Source organism: Melanostigma gelatinosum (genome assembly GCF_949748355.1).
Source record: "Melanostigma gelatinosum genome assembly, chromosome: 21".
NCBI lineage: Eukaryota > Metazoa > Chordata > Actinopteri > Perciformes > Zoarcidae > Melanostigma > Melanostigma gelatinosum.
In genome coordinates this window covers 19,707,987-19,734,143 of record NC_136654.1, presented here as the reverse complement: position 1 = coordinate 19,734,143, position 26,157 = coordinate 19,707,987, and the positions used below count along the sequence as shown (strand labels likewise).

General features: G+C 41.9%; 3 protein-coding genes and 2 long non-coding RNA genes across 5 annotated transcripts; all 5 read right to left on the bottom strand.

Annotated features, from left to right (window-relative positions):
- Positions 1 to 209: 209 nt before the first annotated feature.
- LOC306795413 (bifunctional 3'-phosphoadenosine 5'-phosphosulfate synthase 2-like) lies at positions 210 to 11,418 on the bottom strand (the record flags this gene model as incomplete). The annotated part of the gene is made up of 4 exons (XM_079293922.1): positions 210 to 760; positions 8,849 to 9,078; positions 9,204 to 9,472; positions 11,283 to 11,418. The coding sequence occupies 4 exons, from the start codon at positions 11,416 to 11,418 to the stop codon at positions 619 to 621; spliced, it is 777 nt and encodes a 258-aa protein (XP_079150048.1). The 3' UTR covers positions 210 to 618.
- A 3,250-nt stretch (positions 11,419 to 14,668) lies between these two features.
- On the bottom strand, positions 14,669 to 15,386 carry LOC306794872. Its single transcript, XR_013772949.1, has 3 exons — positions 15,275 to 15,386; positions 14,939 to 15,049; positions 14,669 to 14,810 (listed from the first exon to the last, which is right to left on the bottom strand). It is a non-coding gene; the product is annotated as an uncharacterized lncRNA (long non-coding RNA).
- Positions 15,387 to 15,469: 83 nt separating this feature from the next.
- LOC306794638 (bifunctional 3'-phosphoadenosine 5'-phosphosulfate synthase 2-like) lies at positions 15,470 to 18,519 on the bottom strand (the record flags this gene model as incomplete). Its single annotated transcript, XM_079292769.1, has 5 exons — positions 15,470 to 15,477; positions 15,509 to 15,561; positions 15,946 to 16,175; positions 16,301 to 16,569; positions 18,384 to 18,519. The coding sequence occupies 5 exons, from the start codon at positions 18,517 to 18,519 to the stop codon at positions 15,470 to 15,472; spliced, it is 696 nt and encodes a 231-aa protein (XP_079148895.1).
- Positions 18,520 to 21,837: 3,318 nt separating this feature from the next.
- LOC306794957 lies at positions 21,838 to 22,613 on the bottom strand. Its single transcript, XR_013772956.1, has 3 exons — positions 22,502 to 22,613; positions 22,166 to 22,276; positions 21,838 to 22,037 (listed from the first exon to the last, which is right to left on the bottom strand). It is a non-coding gene; the product is annotated as an uncharacterized lncRNA (long non-coding RNA).
- A 27-nt stretch (positions 22,614 to 22,640) lies between these two features.
- On the bottom strand, positions 22,641 to 25,419 carry LOC306794621 (bifunctional 3'-phosphoadenosine 5'-phosphosulfate synthase 2-like; the record flags this gene model as incomplete). The annotated part of the gene is made up of 4 exons (XM_079292741.1): positions 22,641 to 22,788; positions 23,200 to 23,429; positions 23,555 to 23,823; positions 25,284 to 25,419. Coding segments are annotated over 4 exons (783 nt in total), but the record flags the coding sequence as incomplete, so codon positions are not given.
- Positions 25,420 to 26,157: the final 738 nt, after the last annotated feature.

Below are 26,157 nucleotides of genomic sequence, written 5' to 3'. Positions count from 1 at the left end.
CACTTCAGGGCAAATGCCAGTTAGAAATTTAAACAATTTCTGTTTCAAAAAGTTGACATTTGAGAGAAAGGCACTTTCACATTATTAAAAAACCTATGTTGCAGTTCACAAAAAAAAGTGCACTGTAAGTAGTGATACAACGGCAAGCAACCTTCATTCAGCTCATACATAATTTAACATAATTTATAATCGCCATAAAATTAAAAAGTAATTATATTATCAGTAATTATAGTAGTTATAAAAAATGAATTTTCTTTTGCCATGCATCCCTCAGCTATTACATGTAAATATCACAAATGATTTCTCAGTGTTCGGTTGTGCTTAATTCAAAAATAATAATGATCTCAATCTACCTTTAATTTATTCAAATACATAACTTAAAATAAAATGCATTTATAATGGTTTGCATGTTTTACAGGAATATAAAAATGTAATGCTTTAACTGCTGAAGAAAATAGATTTCTTCATGGTGACGAGACTGATTATTTATAGCAATCTAAATAAGTATTTTTGGATAAGATAAAACAAAAATCGATCGAAATACTCCTGTACGGATGGGGGGGATTTCTACCCTCCTTTGGGAAACGATGGCTTTCCGTGAGCTAAGCGCTCTGTTGATTACTTGTCCTTCTGCAGAGAGGTGTAGTAGTCGACCAAAACCTTCCAGGCCTTGGGGGCCATGAAACCATCTGGAGGGTTTTCTGCACTCCGAGCCATGTTCCTCATCTTGGTTCCAGAGATAAACTCAAAGTCAGCATGTCTGAGAGAGTGAGGGAGAAGGGAAGGGCAGGACAGGCATATTAGATATGTTCTTTATTTACAAATCACATGATGAGGCCATAATTACACCTGCACAGAAATGTGGCTGTACATCTACAAGAGCGAAGTCAGAATTCAGTAGGAGCTCTCTAAAGATGTACACGACAATGTTCTTGCAGTGCGAACAAGATAAGAGGCTGGGTCACGGACAGTTACATTTCCATAAAAATCATGTTGTGGCTTGAAAGACTTGGGCCTACTGTTGGAGCTATTTATTTGATATTGTATTTTGTTATTTCATTTATAAGTAGTATTGTTTAATTATTGTAGATGTTTCATATGTTAAGATTATTTTTCTCTTTAATAGTAATTTGTTTGTTTCTATTATTTTTTGGGTAATTACTGTGGGCACCTGTTGCTATTTAAACGAGTGGCAAGGTAGGACCAGCATGCACCGGGGTGGGCGTATAGTTTTTACCAGCTACACAGGACAGGAGAGACAGCACGACAGGAGTTTGTTAATTAGTTTGTTTGCTTGTTTTATTTGATTTATTTAATAAATACACCAAAATTGAATCCTGCTTGGACATTTGACTCTCTTCTGGCTGCGTAAAGATACCGACCACGGTGCATCAGTGGCGTTTGATTATTATTTGTTTAAGTTTGATTTAGCCGACAAATGGCCACTACATAAAGTAAAAACTACGCCCTTGGACTAAAGTAAAAGCTTAGCTCTTGGACTCAAAGGACCGATCCCACCACAGCCACAACGGGTTGGATCGTTTTTGGATTTCGTATGGATGATCAAAGAGGATTGTTTCATTCATCACTCTTGGATTCAATATCAGCGGGACAACTGCTTTGGACCGGATCAACACAGCGCTGAAACATCTCAGAAGAAACGGGTACGTGATACGACTGCCGTATAGGAAGACGGTGAAACGAGTGGAGTTTAAAAGTCTGTATTCACAGTGATGTACGTGCTTCTGGATGTTTAAGCCTGACTGCGTTGAATCGCTACAAATGGACATTGCGTAACACCCGCGCACCACTATCGGCGGCTTTCATTCATTAAAAAGCCCGACTTCAGTGTGTGTGTGTGGTGAATTGGAGGAGCGGCCTGTAAGCGCCTTTGCTGTTTGTTGCTGCACTTTACCTGCATTCACGTCCGACGGATTTGATTGATGTGTGACAAGCAGTTTGGAAGAAGTGTTCAAAATGTCTGACGTTCAGGCGACGGATGTTGAAAGGCCGTCAGCAGGAAGAGACATTAAAATGACTTCTAAAGGCTTGGAGTTCTACACGGAAATGTACCAGCAAAAGAGGACCGCACAATGCAAACAAGCCAAAAAGTGTTTGAGAAACATAAGTGATTTAATGACTTCCAATAAAAATGTAAATTCAGTGAATGCTGAGCTTTTTACATTCATCAAGTGTTACCAAGATGCAAATGACATGCATACATCTTTTGTGAGCTTACCTTTACCTCAAGATGAAGTTACAAGGCAAAATCTGTACTTCAAAGAAAAAATGACAATGTTCTATGACTTCACTGAAAGGGTAAAAGGCTGGCTGTCTGAAATGGGTTACCCATATGTGCAGCCATGTAAAGATTCTCTCGACCACCAAGGTGTTGCAGATGAAATAAACCCTGAAGATAGTGCTTCTAATGTGTTAAGTGTAAAGATGAACTCTGTAAAGACACATTCCCAGCTATCACGGATTTCATCAACATCATCTGCACGCATTAGAGCTGAGGCTGACAAGGCAGCTCTGATGGAGCGCGTTGCTGCTCTAAAAAGGAAACATCTAATCGAAGCTCAGGAGGAAAAGTTGGAGAGGGAAAAGGAAAAGTTGGAGAGGGAAAAGGAAAAGTTGAAGAAAGAAAAGGAACAATTGGAACTTGAAACGGAATTGGCAGCTACAAGTGCAAAGCTTCATGTCTTGGAAATAAATTCATCCCAGCGTGGCTCAAAATGTTCAGACGGAATGAACTCTTATGTTGAAAGGAACAAGTTCAAAGAAGCAAGACTATTAAATCCCCATGCCTACACCTTTGTTCCTGTTGAAAAGGATGTTATTTCTGTGTCTGATCCCATAATGCAACCACAGGTTGTTAGGCCTAAACAAAGGTCAAACACACAAATTGATGAGATGCTCTTAAAGACTGATTCTCCAGGTCAAACGACACAAACTGTGAATGAAAGTCAAGCAGGACTTGTGCAACCTCAACCCCATCAGAATGACATTGTAAATGTGATGCAAAGACAAAATGATATCGCTGCTCTGCTGGTCCAGCAAAATCTGTGCTCTGTCCTGCCTGTAAGAAACATTCCTGTGTTTGATGGAGACCCTCTTCAGTACAGGTCTTTTATCAGAGCTTTTGAAAATGGAGTGGAGGAGAAGACAACTAATTGGAGTGACTGTTTGCACTTTCTCGAACAATACACCAGGGGGCAGCCAAAAGACTTGGTGTGCAGTTGTCAACATCTACCTTCAGATCAGGGATACCATAGAGCCAAAAGTCTTCTCGCAGAGCACTTTGGAAACGAATACAAAATTGCATCTACGTATATGGAAAAGCTTCTCAGCTGGACGCCTGTTAAAAGTGAAGATCTTAAAGCATTGCAATCATTTTCCCTGTTTCTTCGAGGATGCTCAAATCTAACAGAGCAAATGATGCATATGAAGGAACTGGACCTACCATCTAATATGAGGAGCATCATCTTGAAACTTCCTTATAAGTTAAGGGAACGGTGGAGAAATGTTGCTTGTGATCTGCAAGAGCGACGTGGCCGGAGAGCACTGTTTGAGGATCTTGTTGCTTTCATTGAAAAACAAGTCAGAATTGCCTCAGATCCACTTTTTGGCAACATTCAGGACTCACAACCTACCAACTTGAAGGTCTCCAACGTTAGTTACTTGAAGCAAAGGAAAAAAGGAAGCAGCTTTGCCACCAATGTTACTGCAGTGAAAGAAGGAGTCATCACTCAGTACACAGGAAACAAGACGTCTTCCTCTCTTCACAACTGTCTGTTTTGTAAACAAAGTCGTCACTCATTGGATAAATGCTCACAGTTTAAAGTTAAAGGACATCGTGATAAAATTAACTTTATCAAAGAACAGGGTATTTGTTTTGGTTGCCTGAAAGTAGGCCACACAAGCAAAGACTGTAGGAGTTGCTTGGATTGCAATGTGTGTCACCAAAAGCACCCAGGAGTCCTTCACATAGAGTGGCAAGACAAAAGAACAACCTTTCAACAAGCCCAACAGTCTGTGAGCCCTCCAAGCGTCTCAACCACCATGTCTCAAACCTGCGGCCATATCGGGGCTGGTTATGAAGATAATTCCATCTTTTCTATTGTCGCAGTCAAAGTCAAGAGCCAGAGAGGTAACAAAACGGTGCAGACATATGCCTTCTTGGATCCAGGGAGTTCTGGCACATTCTGTACAGAGGACTTGGCAAGAAAACTGAACTTGAAGGGTAAAAGGACTAGTATTCTGCTGAGAACAATGAATCAAAAGAAGATCGTAAATGCACATATTCTGTCAGGCCTTGAAGTGTCTGGTATGAGCACAAACGATTTCATTGAGTTACCTGATGTTTTAACTCAAAGGAGCATGCCTGTTTCTGCACTCAACGTCCCACGAGAGGAGGATCTTGATCAATGGTCTTACCTCAAGGATGTTAAGCTCCACGACATTGACGCAGGTGTTGAGCTACTAATTGGAACTGATGCTCCAAAAGTGATGGAGCCTTGGGAGCTGATAAACAGCCAGGATGAAGGGCCTTATGCGGTCAGAACCAGAGTTGGTTGGGTCATTAATGGTCCACTTCGCGGCGAGAGCAGTAGGAGTAAGAGTGGCTGCCCTGCTGTAACAGCCAACCGAATCTCTGTGGAACATCTGCAAGGAATGCTGGTTAAACAGTATAACCATGACTTTAATGAGAGATCATCAGAGGAGCAGATTGAAATGTCCAGAGAAGACATCAAGTTCATGAATGTTATGAGCAACACAACAGTATTAACTGGAGACCATTACTGTATTGACTTACCTTTCAGACAGGAAAATTCTGTCTTGCCTAACAATCGCTGTGTTGCAGAACAGCGCCTCCGAAGCCTGAAAAGAAAATTTGTCAAGAATGTTCCATTTAAGGAGGAATATACCGCATTCCTAAACAACATGATAACTCAAGGATATGCTGAGATGGTACCTGCTGATCAACTCGAACAAAGTGATGGAAAGGTGTGGTATATCCCTCATCATGGAGTCTATCATCCCAGAAAAGGCAAACTAAGAGTTGTTTTTGATTGTGGAGCAACTTTTAAAGGGACATCACTGAACTGCCAGCTCTTGCAGGGACCTGATCTCACTAACACTCTTATTGGAGTCCTCGTCCGATTTAGGCAAGAGCCCGTTGCAGTAATGGCCGACATCCAAGCCATGTTTCATCAAGTTCGTGTCTCAGAAAAGCACATCAACTTTCTCCGCTTCCTCTGGTGGTCTGATGGTGACACTGCGCAGTCTCCACTGGAGTATCGGATGAAAGTACATCTGTTTGGAGCTGTATCCTCACCAAGTTGTGCAAATTATGCTTTGAGGAGAACTGCAGATGATAATGTCCAACATTTCCCTCCAGAAGTGACAAATACAGTCAAACATAATTTTTATGTGGATGACTGCCTGAAATCCATGGCGTCAGAGGAGGAGGCACTGCAAATAATCAAAGATTTGAATGCGCTCTGTCATAAAGGAGGATTCAATCTTTCAAGATGGATCAGCAACAGCCGCACAGTGCTGCTGTCAATCGCTGAGGACAAAAGACCAAAAGAAATGGTGGAACTGGATTTGGATACAGACCAACTTCCAATGGAGCGAGCACTAGGACTAGAGTGGTGCATTGAAACTGACAAGTTCAAGTTCAGGACATCACTACAACAACAGCCAAACACCAGAAGAGGCATTTTGTCAGTGGTCAGCTCACTTTATGACCCTTTGGGATTTCTAGCCCCATTCAGCATGCCAGCCAAGCTGTTACTGCAGGAGCTTTGTAGGAGAAACTTGGGTTGGGATGACACTATTTCCCACTCTTTCGCTGAACAATGGTCTAATTGGCTTGAGGACCTGCAAAGGATGTCTGAGTTCAAAGTGGACCGCTGTATTAAGCCCAGAGACTTTGGAGAACCTGCTACAGCACAACTTCACCACTTTTCTGATGCCAGTCAAGTTGGCTATGGAACTGTGTCTTACGTGAGATTGGAAACTGATGATAAAGTACATGTTGCATTTCTCTTGGGAAAGGCCAGAGTTGCCCCACTAAAGCAGACCACAATTCCTCGACTGGAACTCACAGCCGCAGTTCTTGCAGTTCGTGTGGATAAAATGCTTCGGAAGGAGTTGCAACTCAAGCTGGAGAAGTCAGTCTTCTGGACGGACAGCACAACAGTCCTTAAGTATATCTCTAGTGAAACCAGACGATTCCACACTTTTGTGGCAAACAGAACCTCTTTCATCAGAGAAGCAGCAGATGTAGATCAGTGGAGATATGTGGGTTCCAAGGATAATCCAGCAGATGAAGCATCAAGAGGAATGAGAGCTGAGGATTTCCTGAAAGGCAGGAGATGGATAAGTGGACCTGAGTTTCTCTATCAGTCAAAGAAGGAGTGGCCTAAACTTGATGGGAATCTTGAGGTGATTTCTGCAGATGACCCAGAGGTCAAAAGGGACTTAATGGTAAATGCTATCATCAAGGATTTGGAAAATGCCACCAACCACCTGATCTACTATTTTTCATCTTGGACTAGACTAAAAACATCTGTGGCTTGGTTTCTGAAGGTCAAGGAACGTCTCTTGTTATTGGGACAGAAGAGAAAGGAGTTTTGTGCTTCTGCAGGCCTCAGAAAGGACGATCTGAAGAATCGGGAGCATGAAGTGGAAAGAAAAGTTCAAAGCTTTAAAGCCACACTCAAAGGACAAAGAATAATACCTGAAGATCTTGCTAAGGCAGAGCAGTCAATCATTCAATATGTACAACGACACAAGTTCAAAGCTGAAATTGCCTCACTGAAAGGATGCTTTAAAAACATCCACAAAGAAAGTCCGCTGTACAAACTAGACCCAGTAATGGATGATGAAATTCTCAGAGTTGGTGGTCGGCTGAGTAAAGCAGCACTGCCAGCAGAATCCAAACATCCAGTTATTTTGTCCAAAGACCTGCATGTATCCACGCTGATTTTGCGCCATATCCATCATCAGCTGGGACATGCTGGAAGAAATCACATGCTGTCAAGGTCACGGCAAAAGTACTGGATCATCAATGCAAATTCCGCTGCCAGGAAAGTCATATCTGACTGTGTTGTTTGTAGACGCAACAGAGGAAAGCTTGGTGAACAGAAGATGGCAGACTTGCCGGAGGAGAGAGTGTTGCCTGATAAAGCTCCTTTTACAAATGTTGGAGTTGACTATTTTGGGCCCATCAATGTTAAAAGAGGAAGAAGTCTTCTGAAGAGATATGGAGTGCTTTTCACCTGTCTAACCAGTCGTGCTGTGCATTTGGAAGTGGCATATACACTAGACACAGACTCCTGTATAAATGCAGTACGAAGGTTCATCTGTAGACGAGGTGCAGTCTCCACTATCAGGTCGGATAATGGCACAAACTTTGTTGGAGCCAACCGGGAGCTGAAGGAAAGTCTGGCTGTTCTGAATCATGACAAAATTCAAAGGGCTTTGGTCCAGGATGGCATAAAATGGAACTTTAACACCCCAGCAGCTTCCCATCAAGGCGGCATCTGGGAGCGCCTGATTCGTTCAGTGAAAGGTGTTCTCACCTCAGTTCTGCAACAGCAAATTCTGGACGATGAAGGGCTCCAGACTATTTTCTGTGAGGTTGAAGCAATTCTAAATGACAGACCTATCACAAAAGTCTCAGATGACCCAGATGACCTTGAAGCTCTCACACCAAACCACATTCTAATGTTAAAGGGCAAACCAATCATGCCACCAGGACTATTCATTCAAAGTGATCTGTACATCAAGAAAAGGTGGAAGCAAGTACAGTACATGGCTGAACTCTTCTGGAAGAGATGGATCTCTGAGTACCTGCCTATAATGCAAGAGAGACAAAAGTGGACAAGGCCAAGAAGAAGCCTCACTGCTGGAGACATTGTCCTTGTTGCGGACTCTACAGCTCCAAGAGGATCTTGGATGATGGGAAAAGTTTTGGAGGCAAGACCAGATACAAAGGGGCTGGTGCGGTCTGTGCGACTTCAAACCAGGACCAGCATTCTGGAGAGGCCGGTGACGAAGCTCTGTCTGCTTTTGGAAGCAGCAGACTAAACATCATGGACTGATGTTTTCTCGACCTCTATTTTCTCTCTCTCTAATCTTTCTTTTTGTTGTAGGAGTCAAGAAGAAGATTAACTTTAGGTCATGTTTATTATAGGAATAGCTCGTTTGAGAATAATAATTGTGATATTATGCACAATTAGGGGCCGGAATGTTGGAGCTATTTATTTGATATTGTATTTTGTTATTTCATTTATAAGTAGTATTGTTTAATTATTGTAGATGTTTCATATGTTAAGATTATTTTTCTCTTTAATAGTAATTTGTTTGTTTCTATTATTTTTTGGGTAATTACTGTGGGCACCTGTTGCTATTTAAACGAGTGGCAAGGTAGGACCAGCATGCACCGGGGTGGGCGTATAGTTTTTACCAGCTACACAGGACAGGAGAGACAGCACGACAGGAGTTTGTTAATTAGTTTGTTTGCTTGTTTTATTTGATTTATTTAATAAATACACCAAAATTGAATCCTGCTTGGACATTTGACTCTCTTCTGGCTGCGTAAAGATACCGACCACGGTGCATCAGTGGCGTTTGATTATTATTTGTTTAAGTTTGATTTAGCCGACAAATGGCCACTACACCTACAAATGCGTTATCAGATTTATCACAGCAAGCCTGACATTTGTTTTACCAGTTCGCTCCAGTTTTATTGCACTTGGGTTCACACCGGGATAACCATGTCAGTAGATTCCATGTTTTACATAAAAAAAACAATTTGAAAAATCTCTTCACTCACTGCTCTGTGTCATAAAAGTCCATGGCCTTCTTAGTCTTGTTGTAGGCAGCGACCCTGAAGGGGATGATCTCCACAGAGGTGAGGCCCGGGGCCATGGTGAGGACCTTGCCTCCATGGGTGGGTTCATACAGGTCCTGCTTAGTCACCGGGTGAGGCATGCCTGCAGGGTCCCGGCCAACAATGTAGAAGTTTGCTCCGGCGATCATTCTGGCTCTACAGTGCCACTGAACCTGATGAGGAAGACATGCATGTTGATATTTATTCACACGCACATATTAAGGGTAAATGGTTACACAGTAGGAAGCCGGACTGATAGATACCGCTGACTAAACAACAAGCCACCACTCCTCCTCACCTCTGTGGGTCCAGCGTACATCATAGGAGAGGGGAAGATGGCAACGATGGTGCTTGCCGGGTCCAGGACGCCCTCATCCAGGACTGCAGCATGCTGCTTCATACGCCAGTCCAGAGGCACATCGTCGTCTTTGGTCCAGCCGCCCAGCGGGTGCAGCAGGAGGACCGGATTCCTGTAGCCTCGCTCCAGCAGACGCCGCTTGGTGTCCTGCAGAAGCAGGGCGTGACCATTGTGCACCGGGTTACGCAGCTGGAAGGCAAACACCGCATCTAAGGATGGACAACATGGAGGAGCACAAAATAAAGGGGTCACGTGACAATAACAGCAGTGGCATCGCAGCGTAATAGAAGCAGTACAACACAATGGAGGTGTTGAGCTTTCGTGTCCGTGCAGTCCAACATATGTGAAGAACAGTGTGCATTTTAGGAGCTGTCACAGTAAACATGCTCAAAATACCGTCCACACATCTCTTTGTTTCATACATTTTCTTAGAAAAATGTATCGATATATTCTATTGAATTCATCTATATTTTTCTTACTGTCAACAAACCCCACAAAAAGCCCAAAATCAACAATGAATTGATCTCACTGACAAGCATTTTCTGTGTAGCATTGCTAAACCCAATATAGCGTTTTCCTCTCAGCCATAGAGCTCTGTTGTTGTCAGAAGCAGTTATTAAAAACTCATTATGTCATGTCGTTCTGGGGCTTGACTAATATTTAGGGTGCCGCAAAATCCCAAAGTTCAATATTGACACAGCGAAGGCTAACAAAGGCGTATGTACCAAAGGACGATACTCTTTGCTGTGCACTCTTCTGACACATTGAAATTGTATTTTCTTAGAAAAATGTATCGATATATTCTATTTAATTCATCTATATTTTTCTTACTGTCAACAAACCCCACAAAAAGCCCAAAATCAACAATGAATTGATCTCACTAACAAGCATTTTCTGTGTAGCATTGCTAAACCCAATATAGCGTTTTCCTCTCAGCCATAGAGCTCTGTTGTTGTCAGAAGCAGTTATTAAAAACTCATTATGTCATGTCGTTCTAGGGCTTGACTAATATTTAGGGTGCCGCAAAATCCCAAAGTTCAATATTGACACAGCGAAGGCTAACAAAGGCGTATGTACCAAAGGACGATACTCTTTGCTGTGCACTCTTCTGACACATTGAAATTGTATTTTCTTAGAAAAATGTATCGATATATTCTATTTAATTCATCTATATTTTTCTTACTGTCAACAAACCCCACAAAAAGCCCAAAATCAACAATGAATTGATCTCACTGACAAGCATTTTCTGTGTAGCATTGCTAAACCCAATATAGCGTTTTCCTCTCAGCCATAGAGCTCTGTTGTTGTCAGAAGCAGTTATTAAAAACTCATTATGTCATGTCGTTCTGGGGCTTGACTAATATTTAGGGTGCCGCAAAATCCCAAAGTTCAATATTGACACAGCGAAGGCTAACAAAGGCGTATGTACCAAAGGACGTTACTCTTTGCTGTGCACTCTTCTGACAGACATTGAAATTGCATTTTCTTAGAAAAATGTATCGATATATTCTATTTAATTCATCTATATTTTTCTTACTGTCAACAAACCCCACAAAAAGCCCAAAATCAACAATGAATTGATCTCACTGACAAGCATTTTCTGTGTAGCATTGCTAAACCCAATATAGCGTTTTCCTCTCAGCCATAGAGCTCCGTTGTTGTCAGAAGCAGTTATTAAAAATTCATCATTGTTGCACCGGCTGGCATCATTAACAGGAACATGCGCAGTGTCGGTCCCAAATATACCATCCTACATAAATACTCACTAACATAATAAATCTGCTGCAGAGACTAATCCAAAACAAACGCACTGCATCCCTCTGGTTGAGTAATGGTTTGTCAAAACCGCAGTCTATTTTAGGAAAGCATTTAACCTTTTTTTAAGTGAGTATGTATTTCTCAACTTTTTCAAAAGGTTTAGTTCTATTTTTTTTGTCATAAGCTGAACACATTGTATGCCATTGTGTGTTCCCTGATTGTTACGGTGGTTTTGCGATCGAGTGATTTCGATTCTCTAACCTGCGTTCATGTCTTTGAACTTCTGCTTGAGCTCCTGTGGAGTAAGGCGGTACTGGTCAAGTCCATCGTTCCATTTGATTCGCTCCAGCACCTCTAGGTCACCACCTACCAGCCAATCACCGCCCTCCATAACCATCTGGACAAAGGTGACAAACAGATAATTATATTTGAGGACATAAATATGTTTTCTGTAGTATTGTTATTCAAGGCTTTGTTATTGGCTTTAGATGTTAATTATGTCATGTCGTTCTGGGGCTTGACGAATATTTAGTTTTCCGCAAAATCCCAAAGTTCAATATTGACACAGCAAAGGCTAACAAAGGCGTATGTACCAAAGGACGTTACTCTTTGATGTGCACTCTTCTGACAGACATTGAAATTGCAACTGTACAACAAAAGCACTAGGAAGACAGCATCTGACCTCTCCTGTAGCAAAACATTTTCTTGATGACAGCCACACAATTTCTAGTCTACACTAGATTGAGAGATTGATTGTTTCCTGACATGTTAAGTTCAACTGTTGTAATTTAGTTTTGATACAATTTGTTGGAAATTAAATTGGAATTTTGTTTTGCTCGTTCGTCTGGATTGGTGCTTCATAATTTAACCCCAAGATGGTGCCATAATATGTCGAGCATTCAGGTGGCAATGCAGGTGACACATTTGATGACTTGATTACCAATGATGTGATTATCCTGACCTATAGGATGCCTTGTTATGACTTTTGACTCAACAACATGTGGATGAAATGAATAAAATGATGAAATCAACAAGTGAGTGTGGTCTCCCTCCTTTATCAAGTAACATAATACAAATCATAAAGATATCACCTGGTAAATTATTATTAAGTGTTGATACCTCTGATATGTGCTCCCCTGCTGCTAGCTTCCTTTTTATTTTTTGGCACAATCAGTGCAAATCCAGTGTATCAGTAATTCTAATATTGTCATCTGGCTTTTACTCATAAACAGAGAGATTTATCAACAACTATTTAGCACAAAGTCTACTTCCTTCCAAGGAGAGTGGCCGAAAGATCCTTTTCTTAACTCAAAAATCAGAGAAGCTGTTTTGCAGCAAAAACTAACTTGAATGAAAATGATCAGACAAACAAAGCAAAATCATAATAGAAAATAGAGGTGAACATGATGTAATTAAAATCAGGATCTTATAGATAATTAAGGAAGTCTTCATAGAAGGGATTTTAAGAAATGTTGGAAAATACAGATTGATTTAGCCAGCCCTGACAAAGAGATCCAAAGCTGAGGAATCGAGCCCAAAGATGCCCAATAGTCATCCTTTGTAAGAAACAAAACATTACTTCTCTACTTCTTCTTCTACCAGCCAGAACAAAAGTCTCTGTTTTACTAGAATAAAAGTTTCTAATAGATTGGTAAGTAACAACACACCGGTGATTAGATTGTGACGTGAATCTGGGGGGTGACCCCTCACGATTTTTAATTCGATAATAAAAAATTGAAAAATTAATTAATTAATTTTTTTTTATTTATTATTATTTCTATTTGGGTTATTAAAACTAGATTCCTTATGTAAATCTTTTCAATTCATCTGGAAATAGTTAGTAATAACCAAATAGGAGGCCTTTTATGTGAAACCATAAAAGATTGAGCCGACGGGACTCCGTGTCAATCATTGATGCGCAGATGACAGGAGAGCCAGCTGGTGGTGCATCAACCCTTGCGATGCACCAGAGGGACCCAGACTCCACGTGACTCGTGCCCGGTGGATCTGGCCCCTCTCGGTATGAACTCCTATTGCCGTGAGAGGTGGCGAGAAGGAGGGGATAGGTTTTACTCCGTTCCCTATATGATTTTCACATCTGACCGTGCGGGAGATATTGGGAAAAAAAGGGTTTCCGAATTCTCCCTGGTTTGCCTCGCGCACTGCTTTACTCTAAGATTGATCTTTACCGGGTTCTAATATTGCACCGAATATTCTTTAATTATTTGACCACCAGCCCGGTCCAAAGCTGGCTTACTGTCTTATCTGACTTGACCCGCAGCAACTCACATGGACAGTGTAGTCTGTCGCTCTGACTATTATTTGGTTTTATAAGAGCCCAGGATTTACCTGTCTCTTGTATTTAGTTTGTCTAGATTTTTCTTAATCCTTTCGTAATTGATAAGATCCTGCTTGAGAGCCCAAACAGATATAAAGCTCTTTCAAACGCAAGCCGGTCTCTCCCGGGTGACTTCTCTTAAACTAGAGCGAAAATAATTTGAATAAGTATCAAGTGTGGTTTGGAGCATGTAAAGAATGCCATCAGTAATGTACCGAGCTGGATCAAACACAACTTAACTCAGGGGCTGAAGGGGATCTGCTGAGGCGTAACCCCTCTCTGGGCTGGCTTCTCAAGAAAATATGAAGAAAAGGATTTGGTCGAAGAAACTAATTCGTTATTTATTTATTTGCATTTAAATCAAAGTATAATCTCTTGGTCCAAAATACAGAGAAAAAATCGTTAACTGAAAAATGTAAGAAAAATCACTTAAGTATTCAAAAACCCCTTCAGAGTATTTTACAGACAAAGGATCTTTAAAAGCACTGACTCAGCCAGCAGACGGGCTGGCTGTGTAGCCTACGGAGGAAAAAGTTAATGATTCACCCAGCGCAGGACTGGACAGGGGTTCGAGACTCCTTCCAACTCCGAACTCCGAACTCCTAACTCCTCTGCTGTTTCAAAACTGCCCCTATTTATACTTGGGGCTGGGGGCCCCAAGCACTTCACCCATAACTTGATTGATGACACATAAATCCCTTACTTCAGCGTAATCTTTGAAAGCCGGGTCGGCTTTTGTCTTTATATGACCCCGTCAGCATTTCCCGTGACTTCACTGTCAAGGGTAAGTTTATTTATATCTACCCCAAGGCCTAACTAATGACCTTAACGCCCTACCAGCTTCCTAGAACTGCTGACTCTGTCTTTTTGACTTTGTCTGGAAGTTCCCTATTTTTCCCGGCCGCCTTGGTGGCGCCCCCTCTGCTTGAACTTCGGGCTTCCCCTTGCCCTCTCATGAACCGAGAAGAATGCCTGGGGGTGTGTATGGGTGTGTGTGTGTGTGTATAGGTGAATGAGTGTGCGCCCACCCGTACACATCAGTGCAACAGGGGTTTTGGACAACAGAAGCCTGTCTGTCTACCCGGTGCAATCTTATAAGAGCCTCAGAGTCATATGCCTGATTTAAACAACGGCTTTGGCGGTAGAGACATCACGATTTCGCAAAACCTCCACCGTGTTCAACAAGATCCATGTTGTTTTGGAATACCATTCGAAAAAAAAGTGAAAAAGGCCAAAAGTTGCAACCGATTGATCTTTATTCTCACAATGCTACACAACACAACTACAGAGAGAGGGTTATTGGTATTACTGGAAGACAATGTTGCATGATTCATTTTTGCACATTTATCAGGTGCACCGATCCCAGTCGCAGCAAGTTGCTCGTGATGTCTCTTTGTACTGATACCCCTTGCAGCTTTCCTCTGTCATGCATCCCATGAAGTAGTCAGTAGCTGTGAAAATATGGATTAAAAGATAACATCTACACGTTTTGAGTCAAAGTAATGACTCTGAACTGATCCAGCAAATGTCATTTTTCCTTTTAGCTGAACAGCACACCGAGGGAGCAGCCTGTACTTACTGATTCCATCCGCTATGAGGACATGGCCACAGATTTCACCTGCCTTACATTCCTCAACATGCCATGGACATACCTTCCGTCTGCCGTCACAGCGACAGCTCAAGGCTTCACCTGGAAATAGAAAAGAAAAAATAATTTTCCACCATTGTATAACAATGAGTGCTACATTTTCCAAACCACAAAGGGATTGTCCTTAACCTCTAAAACCAGACACACTGGATGCATCATATTCATTTACAGCAATCCGCTGCAGTCTTGTGGCTGCTTTTGAGGAGGAAATCGTTCTTGTAGCGAAATACACTGCAGGTTTGTTGTGTTTCCTGTACATTAACTCACCCTGGCTGACAACCACCAATAGCAGAAGAGCAAGAATCACAGTCTTCATGTTTTCGCTTGTCTGTACAGTGTACACTAGTGATGTTACGAGATGTGCCGACGCTTATAAGCGTGTGTCGAGTAATGGAGGGGGCGTTTCCTCGAAGCGAGTATCGAGGCTTGCTTCATTTAGGGGAGGAGCCAAACATGATGACGTCAGAAGCCTCGCTGCCCGGCTGTACCATATTTCTGCACTCCGAGCCATGTTCCTCATCTTGGTTCCAGAGATAAACTCAAAGTCAGCATGTCTGAGAGAGTGAGGGAGAAGGGAAGGGCAGGACAGGCATATTAGATATGTTCTTTATTTACAAATCACATGATGAGGCCATAATTACACCTGCACAGAAATGTGGCTGTACATCTGCAAGAGCGAAGTCAGAATTCAGTAGGAGCTCTCTAAAGATGTACACGACAATGTTCTTGCAGTGCGAACAAGATAAGAGGCTGGGTCACGGACAGTTCACATTTCCATAAAAATCATGTTGTGGCTTGAAAGACTTGGGCCTACAAATGCGTTATCAGATTTATCACAGCAAGCCTGACATTTGTTTTACCAGTTCGCTCCAGTTTTATTGCACTTGGGTTCACACCGGGATAACCATGTCAGTAGAAAAAAAAATCTCTTCACTCACTGCTCTGTGTCATAAAAGTCCATGGCCTTCTTAGTCTTGTTGTAGGCAGCGACCCTGAAGGGGATGATCTCCACAGAGGTGAGGCCCGGGGCCATGGTGAGGACCTTGCCTCCATGGGTGGGTTCATACAGGTCCTGCTTAGTCACCGGGTGAGGCATGCCTGCAGGGTCCCGGCCAACAATGTAGAAGTTTGCTCCGGCGATCATTCTGGCTCTACAGTGCCACTGAACCTGATGAGGAAGACATGCATGTTGATATTTATTCACACGCACATATTAAGGGTAAATGGTTACACAGTAGGAAGCCGGACTGATAGATACCGCTGACTAAACAACAAGCCACCACTCCTCCTCACCTCTGTGGGTCCAGCGTACATCATAGGAGAGGGGAAGATGGCAACGATGGTGCTTGCCGGGTCCAGGACGCCCTCATCCAGGACTGCAGCATGCTGCTTCATACGCCAGTCCAGAGGCACATCGTCGTCTTTGGTCCAGCCGCCCAGCGGGTGCAGCAGGAGGACCGGATTCCTGTAGCCTCGCTCCAGCAGACGCCGCTTGGTGTCCTGCAGAAGCAAGGCGTGACCATTGTGCACCGGGTTACGCAGCTGGAAGGCAAACACCGCATCTAAGGATGGACAACATGGAGGAGCACAAAATAAAGGGGTCACGTGACAATAACAGCAGTGGCATCGCAGCGTAATAGAAGCAGTACAACACAATGGAGGTGTTGAGCTTTCGTGTCCGTGCAGTCCAACATATGTGAAGAACAGTGTGCATTTTAGGAGCTGTCACAGTAAACATGCTCAAAATACCGTCCACACATCTCTTTGTTTCATACATTTTCTTAGAAAAATGTATCGATATATTCTATTGAATTCATCTATATTTTTCTTACTGTCAACAAACCCCACAAAAAGCCCAAAATCAACAATGAATTGATCTCACTGACAAGCATTTTCTGTGTAGCATTGCTAAACCCAATATAGCGTTTTCCTCTCAGCCATAGAGCTCTGTTGTTGTCAGAAGCAGTTATTAAAAACTCATTATGTCATGTCGTTCTGGGGCTTGACTAATATTTAGGGTGCCGCAAAATCCCAAAGTTCAATATTGACACAGCGAAGGCTAACAAAGGCGTATGTACCAAAGGACGTTACTCTTTGCTGTGCACTCTTCTGACAGACATTGAAATTGCATTTTCTTAGAAAAATGTATCGATATATTCTATTTAATTCATCTATATTTTTCTTACTGTCAACAAACCCCACAAAAAGCCCAAAATCAATAATGAATTGATCTCACTGACAAGCATTTTCTGTGTAGCATTGCTAAACCCAATATAGCGTTTTCCTCTCAGCCATAGAGCTCTGTTGTTGTCAGAAGCAGTTATTAAAAACTCATTATGTCATGTCGTTCTGGGGCTTGACTAATATTTAGGGTGCCGCAAAATCCCAAAGTTCAATATTGACACAGCGAAGGCTAACAAAGGCGTATGTACCAAAGGACGTTACTCTTTGCTGTGCACTCTTCTGACAGACATTGAAATTGCATTTTCTTAGAAAAATGTATCGATATATTCTATTTAATTCATCTATATTTTTCTTACTGTCAACAAACCCCACAAAAAGCCCAAAATCAACAATGAATTGATCTCACTGACAAGCATTTTCTGTGTAGCATTGCTAAACCCAATATAGCGTTTTCCTCTCAGCCATAGAGCTCTGTTGTTGTCAGAAGCAGTTATTAAAAACTCATTATGTCATGTCGTTCTGGGGCTTGACTAATATTTAGGGTGCCGCAAAATCCCAAAGTTCAATATTGACACAGCGAAGGCTAACAAAGGCGTCTGTACCAAAGGACGTTACTCTTTGCTGTGCACTCTTCTGACAGACATTGAAATTGCATTTTCTTAGAAAAATGTATCGATATATTCTATTTAATTCATCTATATTTTTCTTACTGTCAACAAACCCCACAAAAAGCCCAAAATCAACAATGAATTGATCTCACTGACAAGCATTTTCTGTGTAGCATTGCTAAACCCAATATAGGGTTTTCCTCTCAGCCATAGAGCTCTGTTGTTGTCAGAAGCAGTTATTAAAAATTCATCATTGTTGCACCGGCTGGCATCATTAACAGGAACATGCGCAGTGTCGGTCCCAAATATACCATCCTACATAAATACTCACTAACATAATAAATCTGCTGCAGAGACTAATCCAAAACAAACGCACTGCATCCCTCTGGTTGAGTAATGGTTTGTCAAAACCGCAGTCTATTTTAGGAAAGCATTTAACCTTTTTTTAAGTGAGTATGTATTTCTCAACTTTTTCAAAAGGTTTAGTTCTATTTTTTTTGTCATAAGCTGAACACATTGTATGCCATTGTGTGTTCCCTGATTGTTACGGTGGTTTTGCGATCGAGTGATTTCGATTCTCTAACCTGCGTTCATGTCTTTGAACTTCTGCTTGAGCTGCTGTGGAGTAAGGCGGTACTGGTCAAGTCCATCGTTCCATTTGATTCGCTCCAGCACCTCTAGGTCACCACCTACCAGCCAATCACCGCCCTCCATAACCATCTGGACAAAGGTGACAAACAGATAATTATATTTGAGGACATAAATATGTTTTCTGTAGTATTGTTATTCAAGGCTTTGTTATTGGCTTTAGATGTTAATTATGTCATGTCGTTCTGGGGCTTGACGAATATTTAGTTTTCCGCAAAATCCCAAAGTTCAATATTGACACAGCAAAGGCTAACAAAGGCGTATGTACCAAAGGACGTTACTCTTTGATGTGCACTCTTCTGACAGACATTGAAATTGCAACTGTACAACAAAAGCACTAGGAAGACAGCATCTGACCTCTCCTGTAGCAAAACATTTTCTTGATGACAGCCACACAATTTCTAGTCTACACTAGATTGAGAGATTGATTGTTTCCTGACATGTTAAGTTCAACTGTTGTAATTTAGTTTTGATACAATTTGTTGGAAATTAAATTGGAATTTTGTTTTGCTCGTTCGTCTGGATTGGTGCTTCATAATTTAACCCTAAGATGGTGCCATAATATGTCGAGCATTCAGGTGGCAATGCAGGTGACACATTTGATGACTTGATTACCAATGATGTGATTATCCTGACCTATAGGATGCCTTGTTATGACTTTTGACTCAACAACATGTGGATGAAATGAATAAAATGATGAAATCAACAAGTGAGTGTGGTCTCCCTCCTTTATCAAGTAACATAATACAAATCATAAAGATATCACCTGGTAAATTATTATTAAGTGTTGATACCTCTGATATGTGCTCCCCTGCTGCTAGCTTCCTTTTTATTTTTTGGCACAATCAGTGCAAATCCAGTGTATCAGTAATTCTAATATTGTCATCTGGCTTTTACTCATAAACAGAGAGATTTATCAACAACTATTTAGCACAAAGTCTACTTCCTTCCAAGGAGAGTGGCCGAAAGATCCTTTTCTTAACTCAAAAATCAGAGAAGCTGTTTTGCAGCAAAAACTAACTTGAATGAAAATGATCAGACAAACAAAGCAAAATCATAATAGAAAATAGAGGTGAACATGATGTAATTAAAATCAGGATCTTATAGATAATTAAGGAAGTCTTCATAGAAGGGATTTTAAGAAATGTTGGAAAATACAGATTGATTTAGCCAGCCCTGACAAAGAGATCCAAAGCTGAGGAATCGAGCCCAAAGATGCCCAATAGTCATCCTTTGTAAGAAACAAAACATTACTTCTCTACTTCTTCTTCTGCCAGCCAGAACAAAAGTCTCTGTTTTACTAGAATAAAAGTTTCTAATAGATTGGTAAGTAACAACACACCGGTGATTAGATTGTGACGTGAATCTGGGGGGTGACCCCTCACGATTTTTAATTCGATAATAAAAAATTGAAAAATTAATTAATTAATTTTTATTTATTTATTATTATTTCTATTTGGGTTATTAAAACTAGATTCCTTATGTAAATCTTTTCAATTCATCTGGAAATAGTTAGTAATAAGCAAATAGGAGGCCTTTTATGTGAAACCATAAAAGATTGAGCCGACGGGACTCCGTGTCAATCATTGATGCGCAGATGACAGGAGAGCCAGCTGGTGGTGCATCAACCCTTGCGATGCACCAGAGGGACCCAGACTCCACGTGACTCGTGCCCGGTGGATCTGGCCCCTCTCGGTATGAACTCCTATTGCCGTGAGAGGTGGCGAGAAGGAGGGGATAGGTTTTACTCCGTTCCCTATATGATTTTCACATCTGACCGTGCGGGAGATATTGGGAAAAAAAGGGTTTCCGAATTCTCCCTGGTTTGCCTCGCGCACTGCTTTACTCTAAGATTGATCTTTACCGGGTTCTAATATTGTACAGAATATTCTTTAATTATTTGACCACCAGCCCGGTCCAAAGCTGGCTTACTGTCTTATCTGACTTGACCCGCAGCAACTCACATGGACAGTGTAGTCTGTCGCTCTGACTATTATTTGGTTTTATAAGAGCCCAGGATTTACCTGTCTCTTGTATTTAGTTTGTCTAGATTTTTCTTAATCCTTTCGTAATTGATAAGATCCTGCTTGAGAGCCCAAACAGATATAAAGCTCTTTCAAACGCAAGCCGGTCTCTCCCGGGTGACTTCTCTTAAACTAGAGCGAAAATAATTTGAATAAGTATCAAGTGTGGTTTGGAGCATGTAAAGAATGCCATCAGTAATGTACCGAGCTGGATCAAACACAACTTAACTCAGGGGCTGAAGGGGATCTGCTGAGGCGTAACCCCTCTCTGGGCTGGCTTCTCAAGAAAATATGAAGAAAAGGATTTGGTCGAAGAAACTAATTCGTTATTTATTTATTTGCATTTAAATCAAAGTATAATCTCTTGGTCCAAAATACAGAGAAAAAATCGTTAACTGAAAAATGTAAGAAAAATCACTTAAGTATTCAAAAACCCCTTCAGAGTATTTTACAGACAAAGGATCTTTAAAAGCACTGACTCAGCCAGCAGACGGGCTGGCTGTGTAGCCTACGGAGGAAAAAGTTAATGATTCACCCAGCGCAGGACTGGACAGAGTGAGCTTTCTCTCCTGTTTCGACTTCAAAAAGTCTTCTAAGTATTCTTAAAAACTCTGACTCTCAAAGTCCGGAGATTCTGCAAAAAGTTAAAGTTCTCCTCCGTGCAGGCAGAAGCCCGCACGGGGTTCGAGACTCCTTCCAACTCCGAACTCCGAACTCCTAACTCCTCTGCTGTTTCAAAACTGCCCCTATTTATACTTGGGGCTGGGGGCCCCAAGCACTTCACCCATAACTTGATTGATGACACATAAATCCCTTACTTCAGCGTAATCTTTGAAAGCCGGGTCGGCTTTTGTCTTTATATGACCCCGTCAGCATTTCCCGTGACTTCACTGTCAAGGGTAAGTTTATTTATATCTACCCCAAGGCCTAACTAATGACCTTAACGCCCTACCAGCTTCCTAGAACTGCTGACTCGGTCTTTTTGACTTTGTCTGGAAGTTCCCTATTTTTCCCGGCCGCCTTGGTGGCGCCCCCTCTGCTTGAACTTCGGGCTTCCCCTTGCCCTCTCATGAACCGAGAAGAATGCCTGGGGGTGTGTATGGGTGTGTGTGTGTGTGTATAGGTGAATGAGTGTGCGCCCACCCGTACACATCAGTGCAACAGGGGTTTTGGACAACAGAAGCCTGTCTGTCTACCCGGTGCAATCTTATAAGAGCCTCAGAGTCATATGCCTGATTTAAACAACGGCTTTGGCGGTAGAGACATCACGATTTCGCAAAACCTCCACCGTGTTCAACAAGATCCATGTTGTTTTGGAATACCATTCGAAAAAAAAGTGAAAAAGGCCAAAAGTTGCAACCGATTGATCTTTATTCTCACAATGCTACACAACACAACTACAGAGAGAGGGTTATTGGTATTACTGGAAGACAATGTTGCATGATTCATTTTTGCACATTTATCAGGTGCACCGATCCCAGTCGCAGCACGTTGCTCGTGATGTCTCTTTGTACTGATACCCCTTGCAGCTTTCCTCTGTCATGCATCCCATGAAGTAGTCAGTAGCTGTGAAAATATGGATTAAAAGATAACATCTACACGTTTTGAGTCAAAGTAATGACTCTGAACTGATCCAGCAAATGTCATTTTTCCTTTTAGCTGAACAGCACACCGAGGGAGCAGCCTGTACTTACTGATTCCATCCGCTATGAGGACATGGCCACAGATTTCACCTGCCTTACATTCCTCAACATGCCATGGACATACCTTCCGTCTGCCGTCACAGCGACAGCTCAAGGCTTCACCTGGAAATAGAAAAGAAAAAATAATTTTCCACCATTGTATAACAATGAGTGCTACATTTTCCAAACCACAAAGGGATTGTCCTTAACCTCTAAAACCAGACACACTGGATGCATCATATTCATTTACAGCAATCCGCTGCAGTCTTGTGGCTGGTTTTGAGGAGGAAATCGTTCTTGTAGCGAAATACACTGCAGGTTTGTTGTGTTTCCTGTACATTAACTCACCCTGGCTGACAACCACCAATAGCAGAAGAGCAAGAATCACAGTCTTCATGTTTTCGCTTGTCTGTACAGTGTACACTAGTGATGTTACGAGATGTGCCGACGCTTATAAGCGTGTGTCGAGTAATGGAGGGGGCGTTTCCTCGAAGCGCGTATCGAGGCTTGCTTCATTTAGGGGAGGAGCCAAACATGATGACGTCCGAAGCCTCGCTGCCCGGCTGTACCATATTTCTGCACTCCGAGCCATGTTCCTCATCTTGGTTCCAGAGATAAACTCAAAGTCAGCATGTCTGAGAGAGTGAGGGAGAAGGGAAGGGCAGGACAGGCATATTAGATATGTTCTTTATTTACAAATCACATGATGAGGCCATAATTACACCTGCACAGAAATGTGGCTGTACATCTGCAAGAGCGAAGTCAGAATTCAGTAGGAGCTCTCTAAAGATGTACACGACAATGTTCTTGCAGTGCGAACAAGATAAGAGGCTGGGTCACGGACAGTTCACATTTCCATAAAAATCATGTTGTGGCTTGAAAGACTTGGGCCTACAAATGCGTTATCAGATTTATCACAGCAAGCCTGACATTTGTTTTACCAGTTCGCTCCAGTTTTATTGCACTTGGGTTCACACCGGGATAACCATGTCAGTAGATTCCATGTTTTACATAAAAAAAACAATTTGAAAAATCTCTTCACTCACTGCTCTGTGTCATAAAAGTCCATGGCCTTCTTAGTCTTGTTGTAGGCAGCGACCCTGAAGGGGATGATCTCCACAGAGGTGAGGCCCGGGGCCATGGTGAGGACCTTGCCTCCATGGGTGGGTTCATACAGGTCCTGCTTAGTCACCGGGTGAGGCATGCCTGCAGGGTCCCGGCCAACAATGTAGAAGTTTGCTCCGGCGATCATTCTGGCTCTACAGTGCCACTGAACCTGATGAGGAAGACATGCATGTTGATATTTATTCACACGCACATATTAAGGGTAAATGGTTACACAGTAGGAAGCCGGACTGATAGATACCGCTGACTAAACAACAAGCCACCACTCCTCCTCACCTCTGTGGGTCCAGCGTACATCATAGGAGAGGGGAAGATGGCAACGATGGTGCTTGCCGGGTCCAGGACGCCCTCATCCAGGACTGCAGCATGCTGCTTCATACGCCAGTCCAGAGGCACATCGTCGTCTTTGGTCCAGCCGCCCAGCGGGTGCAGCAGGAGGACCGGATTCCTGTAGCCTCGCTCCAGCAGACGCCGCTTGGTGTCCTGCAGAAGCAAGGCGTGACCATTGTGCACCGGGTTACGCAGCTGGAAGGCAAACACCGCATCTAAGGATGGACAACATGGAGGAGCACAAAATAAAGGGGTCACGTGACAATAACAGCAGTGGCATCGCAGCGTAATAGAAGCAGTACAACACAATGGAGGTGTTGAGCTTTCGTGTCCGTGCAGTCCAACATATGTGAAGAACAGTGTGCATTTTAGGAGCTGTCACAGTAAACATGCTCAAAATACCGTCCACACATCTCTTTGTTTCATACATTTTCTTAGAAAAATGTATCGATATATTCTATTGAATTCATCTATATTTTTCTTACTGTCAACAAACCCCACAAAAAGCCCAAAATCAACAATGAATTGATCTCACTAACAAGCATTTTCTGTGTAGCATTGCTAAACCCAATATAGCGTTTTCCTCTCAGCCATAGAGCTCTGTTGTTGTCAGAAGCAGTTATTAAAAACTCATTATGTCATGTCGTTCTAGGGCTTGACTAATATTTAGGGTGCCGCAAAATCCCAAAGTTCAATATTGACACAGCGAAGGCTAACAAAGGCGTATGTACCAAAGGACGTTACTCTTTGCTGTGCACTCTTCTGACAGACATTGAAATTGCATTTTCTTAGAAAAATGTATCGATATATTCTATTTAATTCATCTATATTTTTCTTACTGTCAACAAACCCCACAAAAAGCCCAAAATCAACAATGAATTGATCTCACTGACAAGCATTTTCTGTGTAGCATTGCTAAACCCAATATAGCGTTTTCCTCTCAGCCATAGAGCTCTGTTGTTGTCAGAAGCAGTTATTAAAAACTCATTATGTCATGTCGTTCTGGGGCTTGACTAATATTTAGGGTGCCGCAAAATCCCAAAGTTCAATATTGACACAGCGAAGGCTAACAAAGGCGTCTGTACCAAAGGACGATACTCTTTGCTGTGCACTCTTCTGACAGACATTGAAATTGCATTTTCTTAGAAAAATGTATCGATATATTCTATTTAATTCATCTATATTTTTCTTACTGTCAACAAACCCCACAAAAAGCCCAAAATCAACAATGAATTGATCTCACTGACAAGCATTTTCTGTGTAGCATTGCTAAACCCAATATAGCGTTTTCCTCTCAGCCATAGAGCTCCGTTGTTGTCAGAAGCAGTTATTAAAAATTCATCATTGTTGCACCGGCTGGCATCATTAACAGGAACATGCGCAGTGTCGGTCCCAAATATACCATCCTACATAAATACTCACTAACATAATAAATCTGCTGCAGAGACTAATCCAAAACAAACGCACTGCATCCCTCTGGTTGAGTAATGGTTTGTCAAAACCGCAGTCTATTTTAGGAAAGCATTTAACCTTTTTTTAAGTGAGTATGTATTTCTCAACTTTTTCAAAAGGTTTAGTTCTATTTTTTTTGTCATAAGCTGAACACATTGTATGCCATTGTGTGTTCCCTGATTGTTACGGTGGTTTTGCGATCGAGTGATTTAGATTCTCTAACCTGCGTTCATGTCTTTGAACTTCTGCTTGAGCTCCTGTGGAGTAAGGCGGTACTGGTCAAGTCCATCGTTCCATTTGATTCGCTCCAGCACCTCTAGGTCACCACCTACCAGCCAATCACCGCCCTCCATAACCATCTGGACAAAGGTGACAAACAGATAATTATATTTGAGGACATAAATATGTTTTCTGTAGTATTGTTATTCAAGGCTTTGTTATTGGCTTTAGATGTTAATTATGTCATGTCGTTCTGGGGCTTGACTAATATTTAGGGTGCCGCAAAATCCCAAAGTTCAATATTGACACAGCGAAGGCTAACAAAGGCGTATGTACCAAAGGACGTTACTCTTTGATGTGCACTCTTCTGACAGACATTGAAATTGCATTTTCTTAGAAAAATGTATCGATATATTCTATTTAATTCATCTATATTTTTCTTACTGTCAACAAACCCCACAAAAAGCCCAAAATCAACAATGAATTGATCTCACTAACAAGCATTTTCTGTGTAGCATTGCTAAACCCAATATAGCGTTTTCCTCTCAGCCATAGAGCTCCGTTGTTGTCAGAAGCAGTTATTAAAAACTCATTATGTCATGTCGTTCTGGGGCTTGACGAATATTTAGTTTTCCGCAAAATCCCAAAGTTCAATATTGACACAGCAAAGGCTAACAAAGGCGTATGTACCAAAGGACGATACTCTTTGATGTGCACTCTTCTGACAGACATTGAAATTGCAACTGTACAACAAAAGCACTAGGAAGACAGCATCTGACCTCTCCTGTAGCAAAACATTTTCTTGATGACAGCCACACAATTTCTAGTCTACACTAGATTGAGAGATTGATTGTTTCCTGACATGTTAAGTTCAACTG